The sequence below is a fragment of the Pyrus communis genome, chromosome 3 (assembly GCF_963583255.1).
Source record: "Pyrus communis chromosome 3, drPyrComm1.1, whole genome shotgun sequence".
Taxonomy (NCBI): domain Eukaryota; kingdom Viridiplantae; phylum Streptophyta; class Magnoliopsida; order Rosales; family Rosaceae; genus Pyrus; species Pyrus communis.
The window spans coordinates 28885569-28899181 of NC_084805.1; the positions used below are offsets into that span (position 1 = coordinate 28885569).

Sequence of the window (13613 nt, forward strand, 5' to 3'; positions counted from 1 at the left end):
CTTATAAATACAAAGTCGCGGACAAAATTCAAAGCCCCTCCAATTCAACACACAATTGCTCTGCACAAACCTCTCAAACATCTTGAGAAATTTTATTTTCTTTTTCCGCCAACGTTGGAGAAACAGCACTGTGAAGGCAACCCGCGAGCATATTCAGTTTGGATAAACAACACTGTTGTTGTAGAATCAGCCGACCGAGGAGCACCTTCAGTTTGGATAAACAATACTGCGTCGAGACCCACTGGTTACCTATCCAAGTCTCGGTCGAGAAGGGTTTTCGAATCCTTATTGGCAGAAGTCATCTTATTAGCCTTCTCGGCGAAGTAAGGTGTTACGAGTTACGACATTCGGCGCATTGAACGTCGAGTGATTTTATGATTAGATACTCACAAGTGAGTTTCAGAGTTCAGCATTCTGACGGCCGAACCACATTTACCATCAAGACATACATCACCTTTGAGTACTTATGTCCGTATAATTTGGCGTCAATTTGGCGTGCTTATACTCTCACGAATATAATCACTATAACCGAATCTGGTGCTGACGATTCGTGATCTTCGCAAAATTAGCAACCTTGTCTTCAGGCTCGAGGATCCAAAGGCTGAGATTTGTTCCTTCCTTGGCCGCAATTGCAAGATCAAGAAGTTAGCAACGCGCTCAACGCAACATCAACAAATTGTACTTCTCAGCCAGGCTCGGCCAACGAGTTGGTACGCCCCGCATCAACCGAAGGACGTAGTTAGCTCATTAGTTACTCGGCCTCCGCGCCATGTAGGCTTTGTAATTTTTAGGGTCAACAGCAATCCAAAAATCTCATTCTACACTCCTCACAAGTGTATTTTTCTTTCCTAATATAGAAAGTTTGGAGTGTAGAATGAGATTTTTGGAGTGCTAATAACAATTCCCTTTTTTAAAATAGCAGTCATACCCCTAACAATTATATTATTTACCATAGCCCAGCCAACACAACTTCAAAGAAATTAATGTGTCTCATCAGCTTAACTCCTCTTCGACTATTTTTGCATAATCACTTTCGAAAACTACATGTAGAATTAGTTTGTATCCTTTATTTCTAAAATCAGTCCAATCCGTTCTCAATCATTTTTGCAGAATCAGTTTCAAATACATGGTTTTATATATTTTTTTTAGTAGAACCAATCTCTTGCCACAAAATTCGTTTGAGAAGGTGTAGACTTTAATTAGTAATTACGTATCAATTTTTTTTCCTTAAATTAATTAACAATAATTAGAATACAAGTTAACATAAAATGTTTATGAGGTGGCATGCACTTCATCATTTGGTACCCGAATTTGATACATAAATTTAGTGTCGTTAGCATTACTTATAATAAAATGACTCCATCAATGAATTTTTTATGAGAATATGAGAATATTTCTGTTCATATTGGGGAAGTTTCCCTAACATAGCATAAAACAAAATCACCGCCCAGTATCTTGCAAGCATCGAATTTTTGTGGTGGATATATTTCTACATTTTTCCAAGTTCAAAAATACAATCCACATCCCCATAAACAAGATTTACTGATTTTCAGTCCTTTCTTCCTCTTTTTAGCAAAGACACAAACCATGTACGAACAACATAGGAGTCGAGTGGTCCTTTCGTGTAGGGTCATTTTTTCATATCAATCTTGCGCTCAGTTTGATCAAACAGAGAGTCGAAGTCGAGCGCGTGGATTTGGGGATCGGCATTGCGAGGGGGTCCGCATTGGGACTGGTGGTGGAGACGGTGGCACTCTCTCTGCCTCATAAATTTTTTTGTGAGACTAGAACGCGGCCAGTGCATGGACTTGGATCCTTCCTGAGCCCAAGAAGAGGATCATTATGACAAAGAATCTTAAACCATTAGATGAAAACGACTATAATTATTATAATTTTAAAGGAATATCCATGTTTGTAGCCTTTGGATAAAAATCAAATGGTCCAAAATCCTTGGACCATTACATTAAAAAATGTATCTTGCCACAGAATCCTACTGAGGAGGTGTAGACACTGTTCTAAAAATTCATGTCTAGTTCCACTCAGTAGTACAGCTTAGTAGTATTCCTCTTCACTTATAAGTGAGAGGTCTTAAGTTCTATTCTCACTAAAGGTGGATTTGAAGCACCTTATTGCTAAACTATTTTGAGACTAAGCCCACCCCTCCCCTTATTGTAAATTTTCCCGCCCAGCGAGCGGTGCACCACATGGCATTGTACATTGGAGAGAAGTTTTTTTTTTTTTTTTTTTCAAATGTCCTTCCAATTAAATAATGACATCCGGCATACCTCCCCTTTATCCTTATCGCATTATAAAATCTCACTTGCCACAGAATATGATTAAGGAGGTATAGCCGCATGCATGGCCCCACCCATGTTGCAACTCTCACTTATACATGAAATAGATAACTTTTATTTTGCATTTTATTTTCTAATAAAAATGAAAGAGACTTGTTGAATACTCGAATTAACACTCATTATATGATTGTTCCTCATGTTTTCAATATATGTTAATCCTTTATAACTTAAATGTCATTTTATTTTGCAATTTAGGTAACCCAATACAATGATTTATTTTTAAATGTAAAGGACACTTATTTATACGATATATAATAAATTAATTTAAATTCGTTTAATTTGCCTAGGCCCTGCCCAAGAAAAAAAATTATGTGAGGCTTCACTTGTTACTGGACAATACTGAATATCACTACCATTTACTAAAGACATTCCACTTGGTAAGCATTAAGTACAATATTTGTCATAGATTTTATATTTAAAGTTTTCATAATAGAATTTTCTTTTAAATGGCTAAATAATATACACCATTCAATTTATCTATTGTCCCATTTTTTTTCCCTCAGCTACGCATCTCCTTTTTCTTATCAGATTGCCAGCCGCTTATTGTCTTCTCCTCCCCTTACTTGGATAATTTTTTGGCTTGTGCGTTAAGAAGAGAAGAATGGCTTTTTGTTGGTCACTGGGGGAAGCTGGGCTTTACATTTTTCCCGGTCAATCGTCTCTTCGAAAAACTCTGCAAATGATCCCATTCCTCTCCAAAACATATTTAATTGTAGCTGCCTACCTGTACGTCCGTTTTGCGGGTCATTCTTCCCTTTCACTTGCGTGTCAATTTGAGCAAACATGGAGTTGAAGTCAATCACATGGGATTTGTGATCGGCATTGCGAGGGGGTCCGCATTGGGACTGCTGGTGCCGTGGTGGGATGGTAGCACTTATGATTTTTATGAGAATATGAGAATATTTCTGTTCATATTGGGGAAGTTTCCCGAACGTGGCATAAAACAAAATCACCGCCCAGTATCTTGCAAGCATCGAATTTTTGTGGTGGATATATTTCTACATTTTTCCAAGTTCAAAAATACAATCCACATCCCCATAAACAAGATTTATTGATATTCAGTCCTTTCTTCCTTTTTTTAGTAAAAACACAAACCATGTGAGTCGAGTAATACTTTCGTGTCGGGTCATTTTTATCTGTCAATCTTGCGGTCAGTTTGATCAAACAGACAGTCGAAGTTGACCGCGTGGATTTGGTGATCGGCATTGCGAGGGGGTCCGCATTGGGACTGGTGGTGGAGATGGTCATGGTGGCACTCTGCCTCAAAAAAAATTTAATGAGACTAGAACGCCGACAGTACATTATTTGTTACTGTACTTAAAGAGAAGTGTTTTTTTAAGTGCCTCTCAAATTGTATATGACATTTGGCATGCCCCACCGTATACCATTACATTAAAAAATGTATCTTGCCACAGAATCCTACTAAGAAGGTGTAGGCACTGTTCCAAAAATTTCTACCTAGTACCACTCAGTAATACGGTTTATTGTTATTGTTTTTCACTTATAAATGAGAGGTCTTAGGTTCTATTCTTGCGCAAAAGCAAATTTAAAGCACATTATTACTAGACTATTTTGAGACTAAACCCACCCCTCCCCTTATTGTAAATTTCCCCGCCTAGAGCCCCGCCTATGTCGCAACTCTCACTTATACATAAAATAAATAACTTTCATTTTACATTTTATTTTTTAATAAAAATGAAAGAGACTTGTTGAATACTCGAATGAACACTTATTATATGATTGTTCCTCATGTTTTCAATGTAACAGCCCGTCCCAAGAATTTTAAAAATGTACGCGTGAAAAGACGATTTTGCCCCTGGTTCGTTTTCTTTACGTTTTGTGGTTGTTTTTGGGTTCCTTGTTGGCATGTTTTGGGCCACACACCCAAACCTGCACCCACATTCTTTCCCTTGCCCTGTACCCCCCCATCCCGAGTTCCCATTCCTTTCCCATTTTCCATACAACGTACGGACACACCCACATACCCATCAAACCTTCACAGATCGAGGAAACCAAGCACATATTCATGCTCGTGAGGCTTGTAGGAGTCCAACCATACCTTTTTTAGGTGAGAATACCTTCGTTTTCACGTTGAACTCATGATGCCCGATTTTGGTACTGTTCATGCACACGTAATTTCTCACGTTTTAGGGAATTTCAAGCTTGCAGGAAACTTGGTGAGGTCCCTAGGAGGCTCGGGGTGGTTCGTTTGAAGGTTTTGGACGTCGGGATCACGAGTTTCGAAGTTGGCCAGAGTTGGGGTGATTTTCCAGGTGAGATTTTGTGGTTTTTAGCACTTGAAAGTGGTATGATTGTGTTCCTCTCGTTGTAAGCTTCATTTTGGTACCAATTTCGTGAAATTTGGTTGAAAAACGAAGAAGATAGGACGATTTGAAAAATTCCCAGTTTTCCGGCGCCGGAGAAGACGACGGAATATTCCGTCAAATCTGATGGAATATTCCTGACGCCGTTGACAGAAACCGTTATAGATAACGGAATATTCCTAAAGCCATCAGTTGATGCCGTCAGCGTGCCAGGCACGTGCCTGCGCGTGGCCATGCCTTGACCGGCGCGTGGGGGCACGTGCGACGGTGAAAAATTATTTTAAAAATATGGGGATGTTCCTGAGGTTGAGTAGATCACGTTGGTGTATTCATACACCCCATTTGAGCATTGTATGAGAAGTTATTTCTAAAGGTTGGTTATGTGCTTTAAAATTAACGTTTTTGTAGTTGTTTCGCATATAGGTGATACTTATCCCGAGGACGAGCGTGGTCACTCAAGGCAGGGGGGCTACGACCTTTCCACATACCAATGAGTGGGCTTTTGGTTTTCCGTATATACCTATATATTTATATATTTTCCCAGAAATTGATTTGAAGTGTTAATTGTCATATGCCATGCATTATATTATCGTTGTTTGTGCATCGTTGGTTACATTATTAGTCGTGTATATATATATATATATGCATGTTTGGTGCTGCGGATGCACAGGTAAGTGCCAGGTAAGTGTTATTCATGTTTACATTCAGTAGCGATTCGAGATGCTTAGAGAGCTCATAACCTGCACCCCCGGTGTTAGTGCTCCCGCCCGGAGTAGGGCACAGTCCTTCACGTGATGTTCACCTCCCGCACCACACGCTCAGCTTGGATCCAAGTTAGGTGCACAGTCCTGTCGTACAGACCACATTAGGTGGTTCCGACTCGTAGGTGACCCGCGATCATTCGCCCAGCCTTCACGTGATGGTAGCACTCGAGCGTATATACATGTTACACCCAGACCTGTTGTACAAACCACTTTAGGTGGTTCCGACTCGTGTGCAGTTTAGTTATTAAGATTGAGATTTGAGCTCTAGATTCAGCCGTACAGGTCACGTTAGGTGACTCCGGCTGCCAGACTATATGATATTGATATGATTTCCACCTGAGCACTTGCATTTCATTGTGAGATTTGGCATGGCATATCCTGGAGCATGATTGGTATTTATGTATATACATACATATGTTTATTTTCTGGGAAGTATACAGGTTTTACGGCGAGGGGTTAGAACTTATTTGTTAAATGGTTTTCGAAAAGCTTTGTTTTTGCCCACTCACGCTTTTGTTTTGCGCCCCTCCAGGTTCTAGTTGATTAGCAGGTTTGGTGGTTTCCCAGAGGACTTTGCCGGCATTTCTGACAGACGATCGCCAGCGTAGGGCCACCTTCGGGTGTACTGTTGTCGCATCATTTTCTTTTGGACTGCTTTAGGCGTTGCTCTAAACTTTGCGTCACACTTACGCTAGCACTTGCACATTATTACCATTTCATGTAAACCAGTTTTTATTTATTTGTATTACTATTTCTATTATTGTTTTATTAGCTTCCGCACTGTGCACATGGTTACGTCACCTCTGCGTGACGGCCAGCACGCCCTGATCTCGATCGGGGTGTGTCATTCAATATATTTTAATCCTTTATAACTTAAATGTCATTTTATTTTGCAATTTAGGAAACCCAATACAATGATTTATTTTTAAATGCAAATGACACTTATTTATACGATATATAATAAATTAACTTAAATCCGCTTAGTCTGCCTAGGCTCTTGCCTAGGAGAAAAACTTATGTGAGACTTCACTTGCCACTGGACAATGATGAGTGGCACTACCATTTACTAAAGACATGCCACTTGGTAAGCATTAAGTACAATATTTGTCATAATTTTATATTTAAAGTTTTCATAATAGAATTTTCTTTTAAATGGCTAAATAATATACACCATTAAATTTATCTATTGTCCCATTTTTTCCCCGCGTCTCCTTTTTCTCATCAGATTGCCAGCCGCTTATTATCTTCTCCTCCCCTCCCCTTCCTTTGTTTTGTTGCTTTTCTTCGAAAAATCTGAAAAAAAAAAAAACCCCACCTTTCTCTTTTTCGCAAAGACACAAACTACGCACCAACAACATAGTACTTGAGTTGCTTCTTGTTTGGCCGAAAAGTTAAAAGTACTTTAGCATAAAGCACTTTAGGTCCGTTTTCAAGAAATACTTGCATTTTCATTAAATAGTATAGCTAATACACTACGTAATAGTGTGATTATCAAACTGAAAAGTTTTAGTAATGTGATTAGTAAATGTGATACTGTTTACATCATCGGCCCGTGCAATCAAGGCCGTTGCGTAAGCATAGCTTCCAATCGTCGGATGATTAGAGATTTTTCTTAACATTATTGTTCTTTTTTTCTTTTTACTATTTTTTTTTATCATAGCTTCCAATCTCCAAAGTTATCTCTCTCTTTTCTTCTTTCTCTCTACCCTTCTCCTTTTTTTTTTTTCACCTTTTTCGTCTCTCTTCCAATCCACACTCATTATTTTCTCGATTTTTTTTCTATCACTCCTCTTCCTTTTCCTCTCTATCTCCTCCGATTCTCTCACTTCTTTCTCTTTTCTCCAATCATCTTTTACTTTCTTTCCTCCTCTCTCATCTTTCTCTCTCAACCCTCTATTTTTAGATCTCTTTGTCCAATTTAAGTTGTAAAATTAAAAATTTTTAAATCGCATACCAAACAAGTTTTTGAGTTTTAAAGAAAATTGTTTTCAAGAAAAATTCTTAAGAAATGTTTTGAGAAATTATAAAAAAATTTCAAATAGGATACCAAACAAGCCCTAACATTGTATAACTTTTCATGCCGATTTCTAGGCTGCCATCGACACAGAGGATAGACTCCCGTGGCAAGTGATTGTGGATTCTCACCTCGACGGAAAGTTCAACATAGGACAGCTGGCGAATGTAGCTGATTTCGCTTACAAATGTGCGAGTAGTGTGTCCAGAAACCGGCCGTCAATGAGGGACATTGTACAGACCTTATCGTGGATTTTGAAGATGAGGCATCACACGAGGAACTACACGTACTGCTCAACTCCTGCAGAAACTTTCATTGAAATCGATCTGCTGGAGAACAAAGATGCTTCGATTGAACGCTGAAGGCGGACAAAGTGGTCACCAAACTTAAAAGCTCAGAGTCTTGTACTTGTACAATAAACTTGTTCGTGCTTATTCATCTTTTACTTGTAACCTTTTCGGTTTTGATTCATTAATTGTGCTTAGACGATCAGCCGTTTTCCTGAAAGGACTTATCATGTAGAAACGGCATCCTACATGTTGGGACTATGAATATGCCTTCACACAGAACACAGCCATTCCTGTGGTTCAACAAAAAAGCAGGCATATAATTCTCATCAGAAAGCAACACGCCGCTGTTGCTTTTTCGTCGCTGCTCGATTTTATTACCATTTGCCTAACTCAGCAAATTACGATGCTTTTTGACAAGAAAATTTACGGTAAGCCAGACGATAGAGAGATAGCTAGCTCGATACACGCTGATCGATTACACACATTTTGTGATCCATATAACAGGAGGATCACAAGCTAGTGAGACTTGGTTTTTCTAGTTCTGCAGCAGCCCCTTTGCCTTGAAGTACTCCACAGTTTGGTCATATATTTCTTCGATGCCATACTTAAAATCAAACCCCTCCTTGATAAGCTTCTCTGAAGAGATGATCAGTTTGGCCTTGGACGGAAAATCTCCAAACCTGCAATTACAACGGAGAATGAAAAAACCATCCGAAATTGTACAATAGCTAGTTGAGCTGGAGTTCTAAACCCTTTGAATTTTACTTCGACAATCAATGCAACTTGCCAACTTTAAGTTCCAAACCTTGGTCAGAATTTTCTTGGTAGAAACATTTGAGGGTGACTATAAAAAGCGAATGCAATGTCGAAGTACTAGAACTTAAAACTGTAGAACGAAAAAACACTCGGTGTACACAAATCTAAACATACTACTCATCATCAAAAACAGGAATTTATAAATCTAGGTTTTCGAATACTAGGATTATGGGCTTACTCAGTGGGGACTTTGTACTGGGGGTATCTTTTGTTGAGGAACTTAGCAAGCTCAGGAACGCCAGAGTTGGCAGCACAGCAAATGTACCGACCAGATGCAGATTCTTTCTCAGCCAAAAATATATGAGCCCGGCAGACATCCTCCACATGTGTAATGGATATCGAACCTGATAGCATTTGCATACCTTTCAGGGCCATATTTATGAGGAAATCATCTCCTGTAAAACATTAAAAGAAATCATCAGAACACCATGCCTATCGGAGATATAGTGCAAAGTAGTTCATTGTTCTAGCTTCTGGCTTCAAACCTGTGATTAAAGCCATGGCAAGGCCGATACTGCTGGGAACATCTGGAGTGAGAGGAGGACCGGCCATAAGAGAAGGGATCACAGTGATTAGATCAATGTTGTTTTTTTCGGCAAATTTCCAAGCTGTCTTCTCAGCTAGTGTCTTGGAGGCAGGGTACCCCTGCAAATTTGAGAAAACGTTCTTGTTTGATCAATTCATTCAGCGAATATCTAGACACTAGACCTATTTAAAGAAAGGATTTGGTGACATACCCAAGTGGGTGGCTTGACAGTAGTCAAGAACTCCAAATCACTCCAATCCTTTTCATCCACAACCAAACCTGTTCCGTCAAGTGTATTGATCGAAACTGTAGCAGCTGATGATGTCAAAACAACGCGCTTCACTGTTTTGGCTTTCACGCACGACTTCAGAACATTTAGTACCCCTTGGATTGCTGGTTTGATCATATCATTCTGTTAATTGACAATGTTAGTATTACCACTGTCCTCAACTATACAGAATGCAACATTTCATCAAGAAATTCTCACAAAATCCGGACCTCTGGATCCTGTGAGGCAAAGTTGACAGGGGTTGCAACATGGAAAACAAGATCACAGCCTGCTATTGGGGCATCGAAGCTCCCTTCATCAGTTAGATCTCCTGCTAAAATCTCTAGCTCACCCAACTCTTGTAGTGCTGTGAGGTGGGAGACCTTCTTGTGGTTGTCTGCACCCAAATGTATCAAAAATTGAAAACCAATTCATGCAGCACAGTAAAACAAGAATTTAACTGATAAGTTTTCTCAAAATTTACTGATAACCTACAAAATTACGAAGGCCTCTTTGTATTCCAACAGTAAATTCAGATGAGTAATTAAATCATATTATGAACTTTTACCTTGTCTTGTCACTAACACCTCTAGCTTAATGGTCATATTGGATTTACTCATCACATGCCAAGTACAACGTTTTGAAGTTTCAATTTTTTCTACCAGAGACGCGAAACATGACAAACTTTTCAGTGCAATGGTCCTATATAAGGTGATGGAAACGGAGTAGGATTCTCTTTCCTTTGAATTCCCTTCCCCTCTGGTCCCCTTCTATTTGAGCATCACGAAAGTGAGAGAGGAGAGGAAGGAAGGGGAGCAGTGGCGGAGCCAGGATTTCATGTATGGGAGGGCATCTGACAAACATAGGTAATTTGAACTTAGAGCATGAGAGACTGGTCCCTTCGCGTTTGTTACACTAAATTATCTCTGACTGAACTAACTTTAATGAACAAACTGATTTGACTTGACATCGACTATGTAGTATAAGAATAATATTTAGTACAGCGAGGGAGTTAGTCCCTGCATGTCCCCTTTAATACTGACAATACATGTACTTTGTCTTCGTTCTTTGGTTATGAACATGGTTTTTTACTGGGCATAAATTGCAGTTGACAGAAAAGAAAAAACAAAAATTTGAAACTTCAAAAGAAATTGCATACGAGTTAGTCAAGATATTCACCAGCGTTTTTGATATCGTTATGTATTAGGGTAGTCTAGAATATCGTCTGGTTAAAAAAAATAGATAAATTAAATAAATTGGGAAAAAATGGAGAAGAGGGAGTCTGACCAGGGTCTCTGACGGTGGTTCTGACGGCGTAGCCCTTCTGGAGCAGCAGCTTGACCAGCAGAGACGCCACGAAACCGGTTCCGCCTACGACGCAAGCCGTCTTCTTTGAGATGGGTTGTTGGGTGGCCATGGCTTCCTCTTCCTCTGTCAGATTTTCAGCTGAAAAGGTCGGTGGGAATTATGGGAGTGGTGTTTTGTGTAGCGGGGGATTTACTGGTTAAATAGACTGTGAGTAGGCACAGTCGCTGTTGGCAGAAGTTTCATCCAATCGAATCGGAAGAGGAAGAAGGTGAGCACGTGAGGATCTAAGAAGCCACCAACTCACTATGCAATTTCAGTCATTCCGTTGTGATCATCCCCCCAGGTGTAAAGGAGCTTTTCGACAAAACACCAAAAACAAACTTTCCTGCTATAATATATCTGTCGACCCAAAACAAATAACAAAACAAAATGAAAACGCGAGACTTCAAAATAGTTATTCTACACTTGACATTGGCAATGATTAGAAAATTTGTCATTCAACTGACAAAAACCTTACCTGTGACCTTTTTGGAGCGTCGATAATAGTTCACAATACATATAGAGTTAGTTTGAAAATGCTTTTAAAATAACCGAAAGTATTTCTAGTGAAATATAGCATTTCAATTGTTTTATCATAATTTACTTGAGTTTTTACTAATAATTATTTTGAAAGACAATTTTCATTAAAAAAAATTTCAATTATTTTAAAAACACTTTAAAACGAACGCATACGTCCCAATTATAAAATATTCTTACCCTTGATTCTTATGCTAAAGCCGTTTTCATCTTCTTTTCTTGAATTATATTTATTATGACTTGCCTGACAGACATTTCAACTTTTAGTTTGATTTATTAACGTCCGTTTCATAGATATTTCTTTTTTTTCAGATTCTATATTGATTTCTGGCTGGAAATAGAGAGGAAACACATTAACGAAGAAATGCAGATGAAGATGCGACAAATATAACAAGAAATGTATACAAAGTGATAAATTGAACCCTTATTCAAACGTGGAGAGAAGTTTAGTGACTTGTTTTGGAGCCTAAATAAAGTTGTTATTTGTTTTGAAGCCCAAATAAAGAATCCAAAGCGAATCTGGCTGATTAGAAGACCAATCTAGCCTGATTTGAAGAAGCCAAATAAGGAAAAACGTTCAAAACCTTGGCTTAATGGTTGGGATCAACTTGCAATCAGCTGCAGCCCTATTTAGCTTATAAATACTAGGGTTTTAGATCACTTTTATACAAGCCCCCCTTGGGGTCACCTAGAGCTCTCTCTTCTCTTTCTTTGGCTTTTCTTCCAGAAACAAAACCCTATTTTCCTTCACCATCCGTTGCCACCGAAGAAACCACGCAGCCGCTCTGTTATTGAAGAAGTTCAACATCATAATTGCTTCAAAGGGGTTTCTTCTATGAACTTGAATTTCACTCATATTATTCTTGATATTTATATATTTTGTAATCATGTTGTATAATTAAGTTCATAACTAGAGAATTCAATGTAGCTTTGTAAACATACTCTAGCATTCAAATTACCAAAAAAAATACATATATATTTTACAGCAAATAATTTTTACACATTCTACTCTCCCTCCAACTACTTTTCCTCGTCTTTATTTATATACTTTATTTTTTATCTCCAGCACAAAAATAAAAAATTAAATTTAAAAATAAAATAATTATCAACTTATGCCGAAATAAGCGAAACGATGCACGAAACGACATGACTTTTTGGGTCCGTAAACAACGGAGACTTGTTTGAAATGAGCTAACATTCTGAAACGTGCAACACCAAGTAGGAAGGAAGTAGGTCCTTTTTCCACGCACTATTGCACACCTAACCACAAGGGGAGCTGTCTTGCATTATTGCCAAATAATAATATCGATATTACACATTTTTTTATTAGGAAAATAAAAGTATAATTTCATTTTACACGCTTTAAGTTTAGAGAGATTTTTAAAATAAATCACGAAAATTTTATTTTATCATATTAAATAAACCGTATTTGCGTCATGTTGACAAAAAGAGTCGCTTTAGTTGAGAGTTAGATGTTTAAGGAGTCAACGTGAAAAAATTAGAATCACATTACTTGTTTTAAAAACCACCTCAAACCTGATGGGTGTAAAATGTTAGGTTTCAAAATATGGAATTTTAACAAAAAACTTTCGGTACTGTTAACTTTAACGAAAGATCACATTTTTACAGTAAAAAGTTAATTCTGTTACTATTCATTTTACTCTTTATTTTATCCTTATCATTAAAACTCAAACCATTTTCATTAGTTTTCCTAAGCATTGTGACTAATTGATCAATTGCTAATAGAAACATAGGTGTAGAATTAATTAAACAACAAAAACTAATGTGAACTATAAAGTAACATTCATACAAATATTCTAATCTTCTTGAATGCAAAAGCCGTATATTCCTATGTGCCTATATCACGTGAGAATCATCTGCAGGCACGGGGGAAAAGTCTCGCGTATAACATATTGTAGTTCCATATCTCCCTCTCTCACCGCATCACACGAACCCCAGGTGACAATGCACCTGCACCTAAGACCATCTCCAACCGAAAGGGTTCATACGACCAAGAGGCTAAAAATAACCCAAAAATTATCTCTAACCGAGGGCTAAGCCAAAAGGCTCGTGAGCCTCACTGGACAAAAAAAGGCCGAAAGGCCAAGCGGCTGGCCCAAAGCAGCCAACCAACCTCGGGCCGGGCCAGAAATTTCATACTGTCGGTTATATCCAATAGGAATGGTAAGTCAAAATTTCAAATACAACGGCTAGTTACCGTTGGATTCATTTTTTTTGTTTTTTTGACCAAATTTTTTTTTTATGAATTTAATTTGTAATTTTTAAATTTTAAGTTGTTTTTAAATTTAAGTTGTTGTAATTTTTAAATTTAAATAATAAATTATGTTTGGTTCTATGATCTTCGATTGAAGA

The 13613-nt window shown here is 38.1% G+C and overlaps 1 protein-coding gene across 1 annotated transcript; it reads right to left on the minus strand.

The window, feature by feature from the left end:
- Positions 1-7895: 7895 nt before the first annotated feature.
- On the minus strand, positions 7896-10992 carry LOC137728805 (anthocyanidin reductase ((2S)-flavan-3-ol-forming)-like). Its single transcript, XM_068467577.1, has 6 exons — positions 10644-10992; positions 9587-9753; positions 9300-9500; positions 9048-9207; positions 8741-8957; positions 7896-8426 (listed from the first exon to the last, which is right to left on the minus strand). Exons 1-6 carry the CDS (start codon positions 10771-10773, stop codon positions 8282-8284), a joined length of 1020 nt encoding a protein of 339 aa, XP_068323678.1. The 5' UTR covers positions 10774-10992; the 3' UTR covers positions 7896-8281.
- Between the last annotated feature and the right edge of the window lie 2621 nt (positions 10993-13613).